The sequence below is a fragment of the Pollachius pollachius genome, assembly GCF_949987615.1.
Source record: "Pollachius pollachius genome assembly, chromosome: 1".
NCBI classification, from domain to species: domain Eukaryota; kingdom Metazoa; phylum Chordata; class Actinopteri; order Gadiformes; family Gadidae; genus Pollachius; species Pollachius pollachius.
In genome coordinates, this window is record NC_136934.1 from 34,673,530 (window position 1) to 34,695,956 (window position 22,427).

At 44.8% G+C, this 22,427-nt stretch overlaps 1 protein-coding gene across 1 annotated transcript; it reads right to left on the bottom strand.

The window, feature by feature from the left end:
* Window positions 1-464: 464 nt before the first annotated feature.
* Window positions 465-22,134, bottom strand: atg5 (ATG5 autophagy related 5 homolog). The gene is made up of 8 exons (XM_079756757.1): window positions 22,057-22,134; window positions 21,436-21,609; window positions 20,826-20,953; window positions 20,064-20,142; window positions 19,761-19,923; window positions 18,879-18,973; window positions 11,755-11,872; window positions 465-1,959 (listed from the first exon to the last, which is right to left on the bottom strand). The coding sequence occupies exons 2-8, from the start codon at window positions 21,541-21,543 to the stop codon at window positions 1,823-1,825; spliced, it is 828 nt and encodes a 275-aa protein (XP_079612883.1). The 5' UTR covers window positions 21,544-21,609; window positions 22,057-22,134; the 3' UTR covers window positions 465-1,822.
* Between the last annotated feature and the right edge of the window lie 293 nt (window positions 22,135-22,427).

The following is a 22,427-nucleotide window of genomic DNA, read 5'->3' on the forward strand; positions in this document are numbered from 1 at the left end:
ATTAACCGGGGGGGGGGGGGGGGAAGAGAGAGAGAGAGAGAGAGAGAGAATTAAATAAGGTTGTTTATCGGAAGTTGAATGAATGAATGAAGGCATCCCTGAAGTTATTTTCAGAATTCAAATCGGACCGTCGAGGTCACAGGCGGTTCATCTTTATAGTAGACAACCTTATACAAGCAAACATAGCTTACATTGAAAGCTCTAAGTTACGAATAAAATTCGAAAGTTGTCTGACCAACCGACTTTTTGGCTGACTGACGAAGTGGATGGCCAACAGCAACCCCTGTCACACAAGCTGTGGCTAAACTTAAAACTCCTTAAACCCTGCTCTACTGCCTTGCTCCACCAGGCTCTGTGTTAAAGCCGCCGCCCGGTCGCTGGTGTTGATTGACCACACTCTAAAGTGACCGATGTTCATTTGCATAAACTGACAAACATCACAGAACAACAATCTACAACAGCTGCATATTTTAATCGTTATTGTTTGTATATTCCACACATTGATCATAATAACATTGACTTGAAATGATTAGTATTTCAAATAAAAAACATTTTTGTGCCACAACAGTGCAGGATCACAACACGACCTTCCGTTTTTCCTTTCCTCTGGATTCAGGCTTTGTTTGTTTGTTTGTGAGTAAGAAAAGGGTTGTAATCCAAGACTGTGCGACCCCACCGGGCCCTTCGGTAAGTCACGCCCACCAGCACCAGGAAACACAACCACGCCCCCCCCCCCCCCCCGCTGGAGGCCAACAACACACACACCGCACGGGTCCATCCCGTAGAAAGTGCTTGGCGCGTGGGTGCGCTCCTCCTCGCCCCATGCTGGCTGTGCTGCTGCTGCCTCACCCCCTGCTCCCGCTGCTCAGGCCCCCCTGCTTGTGTTTGGTCAAAACACAAAAGGCGAACCAGATGCTAACTCCGGGCCGCTGATGGGCAATTCCAGTCCTCCCATTAAAAACACACAAAAAAACATTTGGTAAAAATATAAACCGGACCGGGGTGGATGGAGGAAAACAAATAATCAACCCCTGACATTGAAACCACGTGTTCTCTGCCTTTTATGGCCCTCAGTCTCTTGACTGCCAGACTGCAGACCCCTTAATCGGCCTGTTTACTCATTAACCCAGCCCACTGCATCAAGCTGAACCAGATGTTGACTGGTTACCCCTGGTTACCAGACCGGCCTCACCGGGCCTCACCGGGCCTCACCGGGGAAAGCGCGGCAGGGTGTTAAGGGTTAGGTGCCGTAACAGCATGTAAACTCCAGAGTGAGTGGCCGATGGTGAGGATGAGTTAAATAAGGCAGCTTCAGCATAGACAATGGACAACCCCAGCACCACCACCACCATTGACACAACCACCAACCCCCCTCCCTTCCATAGGCTGGTGACAGATGTCAGTCCGGGTGGGGAGGTGGAGGAGGAGACGCTGTTGGAGGAGGAGAAGAAGAGAGAAACGACCAGTGGTTCTCTCCAGGGAGCCTTTAGGGCCGTTGGTTTGGTTGATCACCTCTCCATGCGGCTCCCGGTCCTGCTCAGGCTCCGAGGAGGGCAGAGAGGAGGAGGAGGAGGAGCAGGAGAGAGGAAGAGGAGAGCCAAGCAGCAGGGAGAGGAGCTCTGTGAGCTCACAGCGCTCCGATGTCCTCACGCTGCATCGTTAAGTCATTCATTAATCCCTTCTCGTTAAGAGGCCCTTTAAGCCAGATGTTTTGTGGGTACGTCCCGTTTCGCAGGTGTTAATTGTTCTCTCTCCCACGGCGGCCCGTACGGCGTGGAGGGGGGGGGGGGGGGGGGATGGGGGCAGGGGAAGGTGCGTGTCCTCAGTCGGTGGGCACGGGGAGTATGCAGACGTGGAGGAAGTTGTCCGGGTGGCTGAGGTGCTCGCTGAGCCACTGCAGAGGGGTCTCCAGCAGAGGCTCTATGCCCTGGATCAGAACCTGGTACTTCTTGGCATCACCTGGAGGGGCAGACAGGAGGAGAAGGAGGAGCGGAAAGGGGAGGAGAGGAGGAGGGAGTCGAAAGGAGGAGCAGGTTAGGCGTGGAGGCCGCAATCCAATTTAAAAAAGTGCAATAAGAACAGTGAAAGCTGGTGCTCAGATAGAGATGGTTAGGGGCTGACATAGAGCGACAAATGATTAAAGGAAAACTTTGGGATCTTTCAACATTGAGCCTATTATCCGATCATTTTGGGCCTATAAGGTATTAACGACTAACAATTTTTGAGAATGTGAATGTACGTCCTCTAAAAGTGTAAAACACTAAAACACTGACCGGCTTCGGATTATAATCATTGTCATTTTCAGTTGTTATGGAAGGCGCTCTCGCTCGCTATTGGACCGATCTCACAAAAGTCCCTTTGACCCCAAATGATCTGAAAATAGACTATGTCATACTTATGCAAATCTAACGGAGGGTGACTGTGCAAAGTTGTGTATTTATGTGCATGCATGAGTGCATTTATTAGGGTTAGTTGTAGGGGGAAAGTGAGCTGACAGTTGGCTGTTTTCATCCTCTTCTTTATAAAAGGTTTGGTCCACTTTAATTTTTCAACTTTCAATTTTACGGTATGTAGTTTCACACCCTATGTGGGTGATTTTGTGTGGGTGTGTTTGTGTGTGGGTGGGTGTGGGTGTGGGTGAGAAAGAGAGAGAGAGAGAGAGCGATTCTTCATGTATGTTCGCCTTTATGACATGCTTGTTATTGAGTTGAGCTATTTACTGGGTTAGTTCCAGTGGGTTGGACTGTGTATGACATACTTCTATGACATCTAAACATTTCAGTTCATGCAGCTCTTCTCTGGTTCATGAAGGCTGTTACAGCAAGTCATCCGTTCCTCCTCCAACACACACACAAACACACACACACACACACACAAACACACCAAAATATCTCTCATTCTATCATTAATATATAACATAAATAATCCTGATCTATCAACATTCCATAACATTAAAAAAAATATTAAAAAGTTGAATCTAACCAGATATACAAATATAGATAAGAAAACTTTAAATTACTTTTCAAATGACAAATGTCCCAAATTAATTATTTATTTATAAATGAAGCTACCATTAAATTACTATTATAACAAGACAATGCTTACAATCCTACTCTGTCCCTCACAAATTCAAACCTACAAAAACGTTCAATCTCACACACGCACACATACACAGATTATGCATATGTTGGTGTAACCGCTGGGTACATGACATTCCGCTCCACGTAATTTCAGGAGGACGGTTGAACCATACTGATAACTGCCGTTTTTGGATAGACGGCACTCCGAGCTCCACCCTCATGTAGCTGAGGTTCGCAGAGGGCAATGAGCAGGTGTCAGCTTGTGTACAAGAGCATCGATATGCTAGCATCATAAGCATGGCTGCTTAAAGTCAAGCAGATCTATCCTCATGACAGCCTTCAGCTAAAAGCGTATTGTGAAATGATTTTATTTGTTTATATCATTCATCTATTAAAATATCGTGTTGACTTAAAAATAACTTTGAAAGTTAGAAAATGTTATACTATTTCACTATAGTATTATGGTAGGCTAGAATTGAGCTATACAAACCAGCATATGTCAATAAGCTGCTTCATTCATGACTGCATAGAAAAATCTAAAGAATAATTTAAAATTAACATTTGAGTCATTACCAAACAAAAACATGACAGATATTATATATATATAGAGAGAGATATACATATAAAAAAAAAGATATATATAAAAATGTATATAGAATGAAATGAAGAATGAAAATAAATAAATAAATATATATATAGCCACTGTTAATTTTGGATTCATAACAAAAATAACATTCATATCTTTCTGGTTGTCTAAAGGTGTTGAAGATGTAAAACCCACTACTGAGTAGACGCCTCACTTTCTCAAACACACTCTTACTTAGTGGTCACACACATACACACACACACACACACGCACACACACACACACACACACACACACACACACACACACACACACACACACCTCTCTCACTATGAGACAGGGGAAGTTCATTGACAACGCCCGGAACCTCTACACTTTAGGTAAACCCATACCAATACTGACCGTGACAAAGAAACACACAAGATAAAGTAGTGAGCGATTAAGAGATTGTATTACAAGTAAGCGTTACAATTGTAGCCATGTGGGTTGTTTTCATTACAGTTTCCTAATTATCATGTTTTTTACACACACACACACACACACACACACACACACATTTTTTTAAAGTGCATTAAGACTACGGGCCCTATTTTAACGGTCTGAAACGCAAGGGAGAAGCGCCAAGCGCAAGTAGCTTTGTGGGCGGTTCTATGGCCGTCCTCAAATAAATTTCGGCAAAGAAAACTTATATGACATAACATATGATATGCGGTAACTGTGGCTCTATTTAATGATATACGCAATACATTATAAACATAGTTTCTTATCAGTATTGTATGCATTATCGTTATCGACTTGTGTTCCTAAAATGCATGTGTCCCCCCGTTAATATACATTGCCATGGACTGTATTATGCGTTACGTGTTTAGTTTGCGTGTGTTCAAACAGATGGATGCACACACGCACAGCCGCATTCATTTATTATTTTACACATACACACACGCGCGCCCGCATTCATTCATTCTTTTTAACACTCACTCGCGGTAAAACAATGTTTTCTCACGATCAAATACTCATCAATCCTAAAAGTTATGGTCATGTACACGATGTCTGTGTCAAGAAAATATGTGTTTGCTGTAGGGTGTTTGCAGATGCATTGATTTAAAAGTACAACTTATTACCGCTGTATCAGCTGTTCTTTACCAAATAATTTACCAAGAATGTGTGGCTAGGTAGATGAGAGAAGCAAAGTCTATGCGCGAGGTTCACAAGCAACATTATGCATGCGCCCTTAAAATAGCATCTGAACAACGCGCCACTGACTTTAAACCAGGTATTTCCTGGTTTGTGGCGCAAGTGGTTTCTGAAACTGCAAAATAGCACCAGGGAACGTTTGCGCCAGAACACGCCTCCTCCTTTCGCCGAACCATCCCTTGGGGCGCAAGATCATTCCCTAATTTACCGAAGCGTGGCACAGGAGGGTAAAGAAGGCTCTGCGCCAGTTCCCAACTAGCAACGACACATGCGCCAGTGATTAAGTCAATTGCGCCGGATGCAAGATAGGGCACTACATGTGTACAACACAATGTGTCACTGCCTCGTACTGTAGGCCTATTACATTTAGAAACCTTTGTGTTATTAAAACAGATTTTGCTACATCTCTAAGTCAAGGATCTCATACAATCTCTGCCTCGTCATATAAATGCCTTATATCAAAAGAACAATCACTATGACACCAACACTAACCCAAACGTCTTAGAGCCGCACACATCCGCTAACAAATCATCGTCCAATAGGTTTGGACGGGTGAGGCTATAAATACAGCGTGTGCACAGTACCGGGGCCACACAATCCCTGTGGTTCAGCAGCGGTGCGTGGCAGGCAGCCAACACAAGCGGCTGTGGTGCTTCAGTGAAGCCAACCCCTATTTACCAGCACCGCAACGCCGCACGGCATCCCCAGCCTGCGCCAACGTATGCACCCAGGTCAGCAGAGAGAGGCTTGAGCATCATGCACACCCCGGTTTAGTCCGCTGGCAGGCTGCGGGACCGACTGACTCCTGGCTGACGAGCTGCCTGGAGTGACAAGCTGAGGGGACCGGATGAATGGCTGGTCTCATGAATGAATGAATGACTGGCTTGGCTGGCTGGCTGGCGGTCAGTCAGTCAGTCAGTCAGTCAGTCAGTCAGTCAGTCAGTCAGTCAGTCAGTCAGTCAGTCAGTCAGTCAGTCAGTCAGTCAGTCAGTCAGTGAGTGAGTGAGTGAGTGAGTGAGTGAGTGAGTGAGTGAGTGAGTGAGTGACTGGCTAAAAGACTCGCTTAGCTGACTGAAGAGAAGTGAAACATCGCTTGAGGTTCAGGGTTCCTACTCATTTGTGGATCAAAGGCATATTTATTGCTCTCTCTGGCTATATTGTTATTCTACAATTATTTCCATTATAATAATAATAATTTGCATTTCTATAGCACGTTTCGTGTGTGTGTGTGTGTGTTTTACACACACACACACACACACACACACACACACACACACACACACACACACACACACACACACAGAGTGTGTGGATGAGTTGCTTCGGCTCCAGAACACACTGGCTATCACAGTGGCGAGGTCAGGATTGATGAAACCATCCAATGAGAGACTGGGGGAGGATGTTGGTGCAAGAGCCATGGTTTGAATTTGGGAACCATGGTAGCGCCCCTACTCTTGCGATGAGTATTAGGGGATCTTTAATGACAACAGGAAGTCAGGACCTCGGTTCAATGTCTCATCTGAAAAAGGGTGCACTTGGGATATAACGTGGACCAGAGGGATGATAACCCCCTACTGACCGTTGAACACCTCTTCCAGCACAACCTGGTCTCCCATCCAAAAATGGACCAAGACCAGCCCTGCTTGGCTTCCAGAGATAATAGTACTGCTACACAGGTAGCCATGTGGTGGCTACATGCTTTCTATTAGATGGCTATAACAAAAGAAACTTTGAGAATTTATAGAAACCAGAGAAAATTTCCCAGAATATAAGCAGCAGTTTTCCACTCTCAGGGTTAGGTCAACTCTTGCATTCAAGTCAGTTGTCAGGAATTGTAGCTGTGTTTTGTAAGAGTCTGATCAATGTAAATAGTTTGATCAGATTTTTAATAATACCCATTATAAGACCAGTTTTAAGATCAGTTTTGAATCATAATGAAAATGTGTCACTATTCCATAAATGATAACAGAGTGATGATTCCGTATATCTTACTATTGACTATATAATATCACGAAAGACACTGAAAGCTACGCCTCCCCCGCCTTCTCTGAAGTGAGCCACCCCCGTGATGAGCAAAAGCTGTATTGGCTATCGTTGCTCAACCGGGGTTACTGGGAACAGGAGTGGCTTGTACCGCAGAATTCTATTTTAGAGGGGGCGACAAAGGATGTTTAGGTGTTGTTATACCGCTGGAATCGATGTCTGACATTTAGGTGAACGCTCCAAGGATGTTCTGATAATAATTTAATACAACGAATGACGTGGATTTCGTTTCTTCCTTCCTGAATCCAAAAAAACGTAGGCGGTTCTTTTATCTTTTAAACGTCCCTGTAACTGCGTGTCTTCTTGTGGCACCTTATTCTTGCGGAACGCTTAAAAATGCATCATGCAAGGATTTTATTATTAATCTCATCTGCTTCCCGACGCCCAGGATTCCGAGATCAAATTCCCGAAAGCACCTGGTCCGGAATACGTCAAACATCTGCATGCTACTGACCGCCCGTCTGACCGCTAATTAGATGAACATGTTGCAAACCGCTAGGGGTTGTATATTTTCCTCTTGTAGTGGGTTGAACAGCTAGACACAGCAATTCATCTGAAGAGCTGGAACAACAGAGGGAAATCCCCTACATTGAGAATTCACATCATTTAAGCCAGCCATGTTTTAATGAAGCGATCGTAGCAAAGAATGCCTGTTTTCCGATAGATACGTTCTGAAGCACTGGTACTTGTCTGTCTGGTACAGCCTCGAAGCATCCTATCTTTGGTCCTGTAACTCATCATTTCAAATAGAAAAGTAGAAAAAGGAACGCAAACAACAGCATGCTATGCTCGGCAGACAGACTGACAACCGACAGGGTGGAGAGGTGCCTTTTTTTGTATTTAGTGGCGTCTGCTTGTTCTGCTGGACAGGTAGAAATCTAAAGCATCCTTTGGGGTGGTGCTGGCTGGTGGGTGGTGGGTGGTGGGTGGTGGGGGGCCCCCCCCAGACATAACAGAGGAGTAAAGGGGTCTATTCAAATAAAACTTTATTTGATGTTTGGAAGATCACAGAGGAGAAGCAGAGCCGTAGATCTTCGGCTTTGTGTGACCCTCCCTCCCACCCTCACAGAAAAAAATATACATCAGATCACACACACGCACGCAGATACAAGCGCCGCTCTGAAACACACGCCCCGGGTCTGTCTAATCCAAACACACCGGCATAATCCCGGGGTATCGGGCCCCCTCATCTACAAGACGAGGGAGAGACGGAAACCAAACAAGGGGCCGGGACACAAAAGGAGCACAACTTTCCCTGTGATCAGCCAAGCGCAGCCGGCAGAATCCTCTAGTGAGGAGGAGCAGGAGGAGGAACAAGAGAAGGAGGAGGGCAGGGAAAAGGGGGTTCATCCTCAAAGACATGAAAGACAAAGAGGGAAGAAAACAGAGGGAAGAGATGTGAAAGAGAATACACCGGAGAGAAAAGGAAAGAGTGAGTGCTGTAAGGTGCGTGTAAGCGCTATATAAATATAGAGTTTGATTTGATTTGCGACAAGTAGAAATAAAACAATCAATGTAATACTGAATTAAAGATGCAGAGGGATAATATAGAAGGAGTCTGGTAAAGTGAAACAAGTCAAGCCAGGTCAAGAACAAGTCAAGTTCCTAAGGACTAACATGGAGCAGAATTAAAATTAGCATTTAACTTAGCATTAAAACCGGCTGGACAAAGGTGGGCACATATAAAGGAAGATAAAGGGACAGATGTACGGGAGATAGCTGAGCGATAGCTGCTGGATGATTACATAGCAAAGATGCAGACAGAAGAACGGAAACAGACAGTTAATTAGAGTCTGGGCAGAACTAGCAGTCAACTGGTAGCTGGCTAACTCTAGCGGTGTGTGATTTATCAGGCAGGTAGCCGTACAAACCTGTGAATAGTGCCAAGCAGTTTATATATATATATATATATATATATATATATATATATATATATATATATATATATATATATATATATATATACACATATATATATATATATATATATATATTTAAAACATGATTTATTAATTTATTTATAAAGCAATGTAGTGCCATTGATAGCCCACCCACACATCTTGTCAGAATGATAATCAGACAGGAAGCAATGCAGACAGAGAGCCAAATGTTTAAACAAATAGTCATTCAAAGTTATGTAGAGCACCATACCGTGATATATTTATAGCCGCAGATCGACATAGCTCGCCACGTAACTACACATATTGTCAGAATGCTAATCAGACAGGTAGCCAGACAGGCAGGTAGCCAGACAGGCAGGCAGCCAGACCGATGAGTGAAAGAGGAGGAGGAGGCGTTCTTAATAACACTGATTGTTGACTCCTCCATGCCGGTGGGTCCTGTGCGGGCTCTCTGTCCTAACAACCTATTGTCCCTCCACCGGCTTCCTCCCTCCGCTTCCCCAGACACAGGCCTGTTTTGACTGCGGGTTCACTCCACCCTCTCTCTCTCTCTCTCTCCCCCATCTGCCCCCACCCTGGCTCTGATCCGAACCTCACCCTCCTGCCTCCCCCTCTCCTCCCCGCTCTCCCTCCTGTTGACTGTATGCAGCGTGACACATGGGCATCTGTGAGAGGGCTTGTTGTGCTGGTTTTATGTATTGTCTACCTGGGAATACTGTGACTCAACTGTGTCATCCCTGCTTGTATGCACGGTTGTGGGGTGGTCTGTTAGAGGACAGTTTTAATATGTTGTGGGCTAACTTTCTTGGTATACGAGAGCCATTGTATTCTCTATGTGGGTGCATTGTAGAAAGGTAGTATTGTTGCAGGCCTGTGTGTCTGTGTGTGTGTGTCCCAAGGAGGTAACACAGGGGAGTGTGTGTGTGTGTGTCTGTGTGTGCACTGTAGTACTGTTAGAAGTGAGCGAGCGGCGAGACAGTGTTTGAATCAACAGCCTGTCACTCATTGTCTGAAATCTGACCAGAGAGGTAACAGAGTAAAGCAAATTAAATACACACAAATTGGTTATACGTGTATCAGAGACTAAGATGTGATTTGCGTCACAAAAATACCTACTAACTAATACCTTCTAACTTCTGTCTTTTTGTCCCCACTCACCATGGCTTCTGAAGTTGCCTGCATTATCTCTTCTCTCTCGCTCTCTATCTATACAGATGAATGTTTACCATTCCTTTGTGTTCAGACTCCAAAGACACTGCCGTGTCTCACTGCTCACCTTTAAAGGCCTCCTTTCCCGTTTCATCTCATCTGTTCTTATCTTCTCATCCTGGTTACCTCCACCTGAATCTCCAAGGCACATGTTCCAAACACACCAAAACACTGCCGCATCCTACAGTCTCTTTCCTCCCTCTTTATCTCTTATCTTTTACTTTCATCCCTCTCCTCTTCCTTCGGCTGACTACCACAACTACCCCACCAACCACCAAGCCTGAGCGTCACTGTATCTGTGAAAGTGGAACTCTGGTGGCCCGCTCCCGTCTGCTCAAACATGGGTTGTTGAACCTTTAGAAACGTGAGCAGAAGAAACTCCCGCTTCCTGTAATAGATAAGCTCTTCATGATTCAGAATCCTTTCTAGCACCAACCTGTGTGTCTCAAGGAAACATCCAAGGTCATTGTCTTAGTCACGTCTAGGGTTGTCTGCGGGTGTGACGATGTTTGATGTTGTAGAGGATGTGAACATTCAAGGGAATTTTTGGGTTCTGGAAAATATAAATACGTTCTTGGCTTGATTTGGTATATTGCTAAACAACGAACAAGCTGTGCTGTGTAGTAACATGTTTCATAATTAATGATTGTAAGTTGTATTTGCGATAGATGTGGAGATGTGACCTCCGAAAACGTGTTTCAACTACAAGCCTTTAGTTAGTCAGCTATTACTTAATAATACTCCATGTAACATTCTCCCTGATAGTTGCTCTCATTGAGACCTTCAGTATGTCTTGGCTACTATAAGAAACGGAAATTCCTTGCCAGACATGTTTTGCATGCTTCTCTGAGGACAACGGGTACAATAGAGGTGTGAAAAAATACAAAGAGACAGTTCTGCTGTTACGTTGGGGTATGTGTGTATACACAAACAAGAGACCGAGATGGCATGCGCATGGCATGTTTGCAATCATAGTGTTTATCAACGGACCACGGATAGAGATAGAGAGCAGGATATCAAAAGGCCAATTTAATAGTATATCACTGCTCAACAGACGGAACAAATGTTAAAGGAGACATATTATGGTGTTTTCCCAACAAGCCCCTAAACCCCTATAAAATACATAGGTATTTATAAAATATTATATCTAATATCCTGGCCAAAAGCTATGTGCGCTTCGATGATATTATGAATCATAAAGACTGCGTCTGACGTCTCTGGTACTTCCACAACAAGTAAAGACTCGCAGTGGGGGTTATTTTGGCCATGGTTCAGAAGAATTGGGGGAAAGGAACTTTGGCCTTGACTCTCTGAAGTTCATGTTGAACCGCGACATGGAGGAGAAAGGGATTGTAGTCCCGGAGCTGAGCTAACGGACAGCCGCCGAAGCTTCGGCGGCTGTCCGGCAGCTCAGCTCCGGGACTACAATCGCTTCCTCCTCCATGTCTCCTCCTCCGGACTGCCGCCGAAGCTGGCGGCTTTTTGTTTGCCGCATTCTCCTGTGGTGTGGGATACGTTAAGAGCGTTTGTTTTAAAAGTGAGGGGGTCATCCGAAGACTGTCTGTCTGGCTGTCTGTGCACTTGTCACACTCTGTCATCCAGAGTGTGTGTATGTTAGTCTCTAAATACTGTAAAGCTATTTTAGCAGCATCTGTATGTACCGTGGTGGGCGATGGATGCTGGATACATCTGTTTCAGCAGGTCTCTCAGTGTGCGTGTGCGTGTGCACATGTGAACGTACCGTCGTGTGCGATGGCTGCAGGATACATCTCTTTCAGCAGGTCCCCCAGTGTGTGTGTGTGGCCCTCAGGCGAGGCGGGCCGAAACAGTTTTTGAATGAACGGCCTGTCACTCATCGTCTGAAATGAGACCAGAGAGGAAACAGAGCACAGCAAATTAAATACACACAAAAGACACACTCCAAGTTCATACATATGTACCTAGACAATGAACCTCAACATAGACACGCAGCACTTAATAACCGAACGCTGCATGGGTTATGTATTTAAACTAAATAAAAGTATAACAGTATTTATTACATGTTACATTGTCAGGGCTTTATGGTAACATGCACAGTCAGGGTTTTCAGCCAGTGGACTGTACATACAGTATAGACACCATTATGTCCTGGTGCCCGAAAAACACAGGTGCAAACACAGAAAAGCATTGAATCAATGTCTAAATTAGAACAACACAAGTTGAAACGGTTTTCATAACGGTAAGCACAGATGGAAAACATCATTAGAAGCAACATTAACTGGAGCGAGACATTGTTAATGGCCATTACATAAGACAATACTATATTTAAATAAACATGACCTGCTCATTTATGAAATATGCTTATATTATGTACAAAATAAAACACAAGTACACAGGTTACTATGAATGAGCGTGGGACCATTCAGATCTCCTGCACGAGGAGTGTTAGCAGGAGGTGATAGGTTGAAAGTCAGCGTGGCTGAGAGGAAGAGATGTCAGGCAGATTAAGATTTAGCGATCGGCCCGCGTTCCAACATGTGTTCCGAGTGAGACTGACATGTTATTACGACATAAATCAAAATAAAATGTGTTTATTGCTCGCTGGGTAAGTGGAAGAATGACAGGCTCTTTTCAATATAGTCCCAAGTGGATTAGTGTACACACACCAAAAAAAAGTGTATCTTTGTGACTAAGTAAGTAGAACCATTTGGCACTTAAACAACGCCTGTGGGGGATTTTCTCTGTTAGCTAACGCTAAGCTTATGCTAACTTCTAACGCTGATGTTAACTTCGACATTTTACGTCACCTCTACTCTCTCTCTGGTTACATTTTACGCGCATCTGTCTGGCCCCCGAGGGCACTCAGGAAAATACTTAGCGTAACATCCCACTGCTGGGAATGACAACAATTAAACAACCTTTCCCGACACTCCGGCCACAGCATGCCATGTACCTGACGAGCTCTAGAACAGGCAGGACCAGTGGAACTCCAGGAGGCAGACACATGATGCTGCTCAGTATTTATGACCCATAGCTGTACTACACCGACCACTGTATTATCAGTGAGAGGTTCAGTTCATGATGCCTCATTACAACACATCTAGAATGCAGAGGTTTGAAAAGGGTTCCCGCCATCATGTTTTCAAAAATATCATAAGGTATCCTTGTGACGGATGGACCGGGTTGGGTGGATGTAGGCATTAAGAGAGACAGAAGGATTGACAAAGTAGGAGGATGGATATAAAGAAGGAAGGGCAGATGGACGGATGAATAATAGGACGGATAGGTAAGACTGTCAGAAAAATGGATACATAGGTCTGAAGCAGACAGGATCATTGCTTGGATACGTAAATGGCCAAGTGATCTACCCAGCCTTTTGGCAATCTCCCAGTAAACGCTTTGCTGCCAACAAATTCTTGAACAAAGCCTTTGTTCTTCGAAAGGCACCAAGACGAAAACCTAGTCATCACCTCCGACTGAAGTTAAATATTAAACTGGCCATTGTTACTAGGTGACAAAGACCTGGTTCTATGCGACAGGATGTTTCCTCCCTGCCTGAACCTCAGGTGCAAATGTGCTGCTGAGCTTCAGAGATTGGAGCGCCGTACTTTTGCTGTGCTCTCACCTTGATTAAATCAAACATTCCAAGTAGAAAACCACACACTTAACCTTTTAAATAGATCGCCCCCTCTATGACACAGTAAAGGAAGCATCCCAACCCTCTAAGTGTCTGAGCTGCCGTCTTCCAGACCAGACCAGCAGGGGAACCAACCTCCATTTGCCACCATGCACACCTTTCTCTCAGTTTTGTTTCTCCATTTCCTTTGGACCGTAACCATGGCACTGATGTAAACCTAGCCTCAAAAGAGGACTGATGTTCTGGGTGGCAGGCCTTTTCTGGAAAAGCCTCCTCTGCCCTACGTGGCAGGAGTTGATGATGATCCTAATGGGGGTGATGATGATGATGATGATGATGAGGATGATGATGCAGGGCTCACGCAGGACACCCAACCCAGGCCGGCCGTGGAGGTGTCAAACGAGAGAGTCCCGACACACAATAGGGCCCTAATCCTGGGGCGGTGAAAAGGAAACCGGCGATGAAGCAGATCGGATAACGGAGCGGTAACTACACACCCCGGAGCCGGCCTGCAGAACACAAGGCCCTGGAGGTGGCGGTGACGGCTGAAAGGCGTCGGGCCGGGGGCTCGGGTGACGCAGAAAGAGTGACTCACCTCCAGGGAACGCGGCAATTTGTGCGAGAGGTGGAGCGGAGAGAGTGCGCGCTAAGTGACAGCTACTTCGTTGCATTTTTAAAAGCGGGCGGCCGTGAATAATTGATCCGGGCGGCCATACAAAGGAGAGCGGTGCCATCGAGCCCCAGGGGAAGAGTAGCGCGATACTGTTTTGTATGAAGACACTTTCTTTTCAGATAGCAAGACACCTTAGCTGGCACGGAGACGCGTGGCAGCGGGCGAGGGAGGGGCCGGCCGGATGAGGTGTCGCTCGGAGAGAGGTGAGAAGAGATGAGTCGCTCTTGTTGAGTGAAAAGACCAGCGGAACACAAGCCGGCGCCTAATTGCCGGGGTTGGGATTCAATTCGCCTAATTGATGGTAAAACAATGGCGGTTTGGTCGGCGAATGTCAGTCAAAATGAGTTTCCATGGGCGGCGTGGAGTTGCAGAGAGGGTTCCTCTGACCTCTCACACCTGCCATGGGTCAATTAAAATTCCAATCTTATAATACTCAAAGCCGGTAGATTCCCCGAATTTGAAACGCATGCCTGTCGTACGGGACACAGACTTGGGAAGCGTGCATTATTTATCTCATGACCGGGTTGTCTCGCAGAGCAAATAATTCAATTGTGCACGTCTTTCTCCTGGTCTGACAGGTTACCTGGACCGTTGTGATTGGTCAGGATGCTGAGGTTAATCCTCTAAGAAGTTCCAAAGCAGGTTAGTGATATTCTAAATAATACATTTCAAACGCATCAAGGTTAATTCAGTGTGAACTGCACTTCATACCCTGAACATTACTGTAACGCATGTGACAACATGATACAAATAATGCAAACTCATTTCTAAACCTTTTGTTAAGTTTTCAATACACTTGGGATATTTTTTTAACACATTTAAAATGTAAGATGTACCTGGTCACAAACCAGGTTTACCATCACATTGCAACACACAGACCAGGATGTTAACAAAGTTCTTAAAGTACTGTCATGTTCAGCCCTTATTTTGTGTTCACGTCAATCATTTTGACAGAACCAGTTAATGTCATTGACATTAACGACATTACGAAATTAGATCTCAAGATAAGATCATTAGATCAACATTAACATAGAAACCACGTGATCACGCCTTCTTAAATATGCATTCAGTCAGTTCTGTAAAAAAACCTGCTCTTCTGAATGTAACCTCATGGAACAGAGGGGCACCGGGAGAAAGTGTAATGCCTTTTGAACTTGAACATGGTCAACCTGTTTCTGTTTGAGACTACTTTGAGAGCAGCAGGAGGCACCGTCACAACTCACAATTCAGCCTTAGTTCAAAGAAATATTTGCATCTTACATCCTCCTTCTTCTCCTTCTCTCTTGCATGCCAAGCCTCTCACCTGGAGCCTAAGGCACCACGACAAACCATAATTTCCCCTCCCTAAATGTCTGGTAATTGTCTGTGTAGTCGCCCACAAAACAGCGCCCTCGCCGTCTCTTCGCACACACTCCCTCATGTCTCCCTTTCCCATTACAAGACGACGTCCGGGTAATAAAGGCTGCCTTCTCCCAGGAACGCCTGAAACCTTCCGAGGTGACTTACTGCCAGAAACGCTATAGTGGGGGGCCGCCTGGCATCAGGGGTTCATTGGGAATGAGTCCTTAGTCACGGTTGAGTGGGTTGTGTGTGTGTGTGTGTGTGTGTGTGTGTGTGTGTGTGTGTGTGTGTGTGTGTGTGTGTGTGTGTGTGTGTGTCTGTTTTTTTGGGGGGGGGGGGGGGGGGGGGGGGGGGGGGGTGAGTCGGAAAGGAAGACATACCTGTGGAGCAACAATGCAAACGGTCTTTAAACAACAAGCATAGTAATTTTCACTTTCCACGCGGCGAGACATTCACTCCGCCAACCCCCACCCACCCCCCAGGGCTCTTTGAATCAGAGTGCGGTCATTCCCGTAGCAGGAAGAGGTGAGCGCATGCCAATCAACAGCCGACGACAAAAGCAGTCTTTCGGCAGGTCTGGCGGGACTAGGTGCAACACACACACACACACACACACACACACACACACACACACACACACACACAAGGCCTCGAGCACAGCGCCCTGCCTGTCGACAGTCGAAGCACACGAAGACAAGAGCGAACACAAACACACACCAGCAGGCAGAAAACACAACGGAAAAACATGCCCGCACGCACATGCTCCTCTTTCCCGCAATCCCCCTCCCACCCACACACACACACACACACACACACACTGCTGAGGTGTCTTCACCGTGAGGAGTGCACGCCAGACGGAAGTGAGCTCTCTGTTATTTGGAGCGAGCGTTGTCATTAATTCTGCCAGCATCAAATACAGCACATGTTATTTAGGCTAAAGACCTCAATCTGGTCCTGGAGGCGGGAAATAGGGAGGGGGCAGGGGGGGGGTGGGGGTCTAGGAGACTGAGCCAACAACAGTTCAACAGGAGAGCGGAGCTTCTACAAAGGTCTAGGATGACCTACACAGGACATTTATTCTCCAATGTTTTCCGTCTTTAAAGTATTTTTCTTATTTCAACGTTCAAAGTTGTCTGTTGTTGTGTCCTTGAGACAAAGGCTAACCCACACGCACTCTAGAAACTAAACAAAATAAAAGCTCAGTATTCTTCAAAGAGATTGGCGTTGAAAAATATATGTACGGATGGCAAAAACAGAAAAATAATATATATATATTTCAATATATATATAGATATATATCAATAAAAATATAGACATATACTCATATATACAGGAAAGCCCACACACACTTTCCAGAACATGGAATGTTAAAGTGGAACCCTGTCTGCACCTTTTTCAGGTTCACTTCAGGAGTGTTCGGATGTGAATAAATAGCAGGACATAAATATTTGTTTTCGTGACCGGAACAAGTCCTCGTTATTCCCCTCAGCCATTTCCCAGCGTCAACCCAAACTCTCTCTGCTGCCCAGCTGGTCTCCCTCCGCCATCGCTGTCTGGCTCACATCACCCTCATGGTTTCCAGGCCTTGACCAGCCGCTTATTCACCGGAGCGTTTGGGAAGTTCAGCCGCATCAGGAGCGCAGGAGATGCATGCAGAAGACATGGAGTGGGTGTGTGGATGAGGCGTCAGAGAGGGCTGGGGGAGGGTGGGAGGGGGGAATCCCCAGGCACCTATAGTCTGCTGCCTACACACGACATGAGTGGCATGGCGGTGAATAGACACACATAGAGCTTGACTGGTTTGACTACATCAGAGCAGGCGGAGGTAGGTGGGTGGGTGGGGATCATAAGTGCAATAGGATGAATACCCTTAGTCACATCATCTGGGAATCTCCGCAACTTTCCCTAAGGCTTGGCCCGTGGATGGGATCCAACAGACTGCACTTTTTTTTGTTTTCACACACAAGGCAAACATGCACGCACAGACGCAAACACACACACAGGCTTGGTGGGACACCACCCAAGGTCTTTGTTTATTACAACTGAGGCACGCAGCGGTTGAAGAGCACTCCGTTGTTACAGGAGGTTATGACTACAAAGCACTCTACCTTCGTCTCCACTCGGCTCACTCATGCACAGAATTTGGTGAAATCTCATTCACGTGTGCTAGGTTAATTAATCAGGCTTGGACGTTAGTCGTGCTAATCCGGTTTCTCTTAATGCCGCCTCCAGCTTGGGCAAATGATACTGAACTTCCCCACGGCATTTACATGGCAACTCAATTGATGGCATTACGCAATGAGATGTTACTACAGCTATGATTGGTAACTTTGTGTCATTCATGTAAACATTATATTAAATATTATTAGTATACTTTATTTAATATTATGAGATTTAATTGTTGAATTATTCCCAAAGACTTCCAAAATACCTTACCACCAGCTCATGTTGGAGTTGGTGAAAGAGATAACAAGCATGGTTAAGGCCAATTCACTGGCTTGGTTGCGCTTGTAAAGTATGATACACAAACAAAGTCACCTAGCGCCATCTAGTGGGCAGTCTGACAGGACACGTCAATATTAACGAATCCATAAGCAATTTCCTACTGGTTTTGTAAACGACTTTATCACTGGGTATCTCCAAACATAGTTTCTGTTCTTTTATATGCTTTATCACCAGTGTACTGAACAGAGCCCACTTCTGTTGTGCTTGAAATCCGTTGCCATCAATCACTCAATAACAATGCAGCATTTTTGCAGAAAGGACCAAAAGCTCAATGAAGCACAAACCAGTGCAAATTTGTTCAGCAAAACAGAAGTCCATAATTAACCTGTGACTTTACAAAAGGGTGTGACCTCATGGAGAAAAACAGGCAGATGACAGCTCCCCAGAGAGCTAGTGCAGTAGCTGTTGTGAGACTGCCGTCTAAACCACAGGTTTCGCCTGGTTAGCCATTGTGTGTTCGTATATAGTGAAGATCACTGATCCATAGCTCCATGTTGCAATTTAATTTGCAGTTCATACTATTTTAGACCTTCCAACAGTACAGAATCAACTACTCTTAACGAAAAAAAAAAGGCTTCATACTTGTACTTCGTATAAACAATCATTAAGCATTGAGTGTGTGTGTGTGTGTGTGTGTGTGTGTGTGTGTGTGTGTGTGTGTGTGTGTGTGTGTGTGTGTGTGTGTGTGTGTGTGTGTGTGTGTGTGTGTGTGTGTGTGTGTGTAACTGACCTGGTATATCCTGAAGGGGATGTACCTGAAGCCCCCCTCTTCTGTGGGATACTCCATTAACTTCCGGTTCATGGCCCAGAACTGATCAAACTTATCTGAAAGAAACGCCCAAACAATGTATTGGTGTCAGGGCTTTAATATTATTTTGTGGAATAAGAGGGAAGAAAGAGATTGAGTGACCAAGAGAGAGAGAGCGAGAGAGAAAAAAACACAACTGGCTGATATGAGGGGTTAAAGGCCCCGGGACCAGCCCTTGGTCAAGGCTTAACAAGAGACAGATTTACACCTCTGTAGATTCATCAGGGGACTGACCTGGTTAAACACATACTCAAGGTGTGTACATTCACTGACACTCATCCGTTCAATCATTCTCTCTCTCTCTCTCTCTCTCTCTCTCTCTCTCTCTCTCTCTCTCTCTCTCTCTCTCTCTCTCTCTCTCTCTCTCTCTCTCTCTCTCTCTCTCTCTCTCTCTCTCTCATTGTCTGGTTGTGTTCGTGGCAAACTAACTTAGCAGGGATCAGGAGCGCTGATTTAACAAAGCGCTCATTTAGTCCAGAGTGAGCAGGTTCCACCAACCGACAAAACGCATGTGGGTGTTTGGGAGGGGAAAAACACGGAGGCTTCAAAGCATATTCCTGTGGGGGCTTTTGTGTATGTGTGTGTGTGGTAAGAACATATGGAAGAACTGTGCGCGTAGGTGAAAATGTAGAACTTATATACATGTGGAAGTGTGTGTAGTCATATCAAATGCAAGATTGCATGTGTGTTTGTGTCTCATAGCTCGGAAGGTTTATTAACATTTCTCTGTGCCAGGTTATTTATGTATTTTGTGTGTGTGTGTGTGTGTGTGTGTGCTAGCATGTGCGTGAGTGCATGCTTCACCATTCTGCAGGCCCATCCACAGCTGTTTGTGGTCTTTCTTCTGCATATCGTTGATGACTTGGCTCTTGTGTTTCAGTGCGTCTGCCTCTTTGATGCAGGACATAAAGTGTGCCTCTATCACCGAGTTTGACAGGCAGTGGAGCAGGTCGCGCTCTGGAAAGTTCTGACACACACACACACACACACACACACACACACACACACACACACACACACACACACACACGTGACTGTGTAGAGAACTACTGCTTGGATAGCTACATATTCACATGCAAAAGAAAATGTAATTTCAATCTTCTTTACCTTGAAGTGCACAGTGATGCTCCAGGGCAGCGCAGTGTTGAGGGCATGGAGGTCAAACAGAACTCCGATTGGATAGTGCCTGCAACCAGGAAGTACCAAACAGGAAATGAGGGAATGAGAGCATGCAGGTTGATACCATTGGGTGATGTATTTAGGCTGTCAAGTCAATGTCAATGTCTGCATATCCCTAGCAGCTGTGGTAGGAAACTATGATACTAGAGGCACATATTAGAAAGTGAACAATACTTCTAACATTCAGCTTCATTCAGGATTACATCTCCTGCTAAACACCAGGGGGGAAGTTTTCTTTCACCCTGTGTAGGCTGATCTAAGACGTTCCATATCATCAAACAGGGACTTTCTCTATTATTTTAGAGGCTTGCCATTACTCATAAGAACTCGACTCATATAAACAAATCAAAAACTCTAACTGACTCGTGCGTTACCTTCTTACCAATGGTAAATAAATACGAAATTTGCTAGGGGGCCCTTCATTATACTATTATGTTCTGCTGACACCATGTGGTAAATTCCTGAATCTACACATGAGTTTGACTTAACGTGAATACACTTACAGGTCATTAATTAGAAGGTAGGGGACAAAAGCATTTTTCAAGGATGTCTACAGGCAGAATTAGTACATTGGGGATAGTAGTACCTTTCACCTGGGAGTTGAACACCAGTGAACAGTGAATCCTGCCCATGTAGCCATTATATAATGATCCATCCACATGTAATTTAGTGTAAGTTAGTTTTGCTCACCATTTGAGCGGCGTTCCCTCATACTCAAACCACATCTCCTCCACGTCCTCTGGCTTGACCGCCTTCAAGAAGTGCTTCTTAACCTTGTCTGTGACTAGGGTCAGGTAGCTAACCCTGGGCAGAAGCAGCTGGAGGACATAGCACACAGAATAGTCCAACAGGAACATATGTTAACATTATGTTCCTTAAATGCTTAATTTAGTGCTTTATGATCCGAAATGCTTAAAGCTCTTGATTACATGAGATATGAAACAATTTAGAGCAAGTAAAAACTAAAAGTAGTTCACAAGTCTTCAAGGTTTAGATCCAAAATATTATATAGCATTGATAGTGAACTTGGTGACAAGCGTTAGCTTAAAGCTCTTGCTGTAATGTTTTATGTAGATGAGCCCTGATCCACCATCAGACTTACCAAATGTAATATAAAAAAATGGCATCAGCTTAAAGCATGAGGGGATCATGCTTTAAGCTGAAGTCTTGGTCAGCTCAATTTAGTGAGATATAGAAGCATGAAACAGTCTGCTGTAGCCAATAGAGTAAAATCCAAATATCTCGACAGACCAAGGTGAGGGCCTGTTAAATAGTATGTGTTGCCAGGGAAGAAACGTACATAGAAAGGCTCGGCCTCCTTCTCTGTGACCTCATCCTGGTAGAGTGCGAAGCAAGTAGGAATGCGGCCGAACCACACGTCTCTTAGCACGTCCTTGTCATCTGCCATGCTGTTGTTTCTCTAAGTGTCTCATACAGAACTACCTTGGGATGCCGTCCTGAAGATCTCTAGAGTCTACACGTATCACCAACAGAGCAAATAGAACAGCATTATTATTTAAACTTTCCGCTGTACAATAGCAATTGTAGATTACTAACGTTACAATAACAAGGAATAAGTTATACTCCATCTGGATCTTCATACCTTCTGCGTCAATCTACCAAACGCAAACACGTCATAACATTTCCATTCTTTTTTTAAGAACATTAAAATAGTTTGATCTAATTAACATCACTAGACGGTTTAACACCTGTTCAACAGTATTCGCCACATCCTGGTGCGCAAAATACGCAGCATCAGTGCAAAATCGAACCTAGCTTGGGCTATTAGCTAGCCAGTCACAATGGCAATCTAGGTCTATTTTAAAGGAAGAAAACTGATTGCCTGTATGGGGGCAATGTTGACCGAGAATAGAAAGATACCGACATGTAACCGAGGTATATACATGGATTAAAATCTTACTTTTTTTGAGCTTTATCAATTGGTTTAGTAGGAAGGGCCGTGGCAGTGTTGTCATTCGTCTGTCAATGGAAAGTCTTTATTTTTCCACTGACAACAGCGACATCAATTGCTCACTTTTGGTAATGTAGCTTCAAGGTATTATTGAATACATATAGAATGTATTGCCAGAGGGTTCTGATCAATTAAAAGAAATAAGCAAATACATTTATTGGATTTTTTGGTGGGTCATATGTGGGGTTTAAATTTATCAGAACTTTTAAAATATGACATAGGTGCCATTTATTCCACAACAACTATGGCGGATGTTACGTTCCAAAGCTGACGCCTCATCAGTACGCGACGTCCTTTAGCAATTTACGTCATTTCAGGCT

Coding starts and splice junctions, on each gene's coding strand:
- atg5 (XM_079756757.1), bottom strand. CDS start 21,543: ATGGCAGATGACAAGGACGTGCTAAGAGACGTGTGGTTCGGCCGCATT. Junction 20,143..20,825: donor GAGGGAACGCCGCTCAAATG/GTGAGCAAAACT, acceptor TCCTGGTTGCAG/GCACTATCCAATCGGAGTTC. Junction 19,924..20,063: donor GCATCACTGTGCACTTCAAG/GTAAAGAAGATT, acceptor TGTGTGTGTCAG/AACTTTCCAGAGCGCGACCT.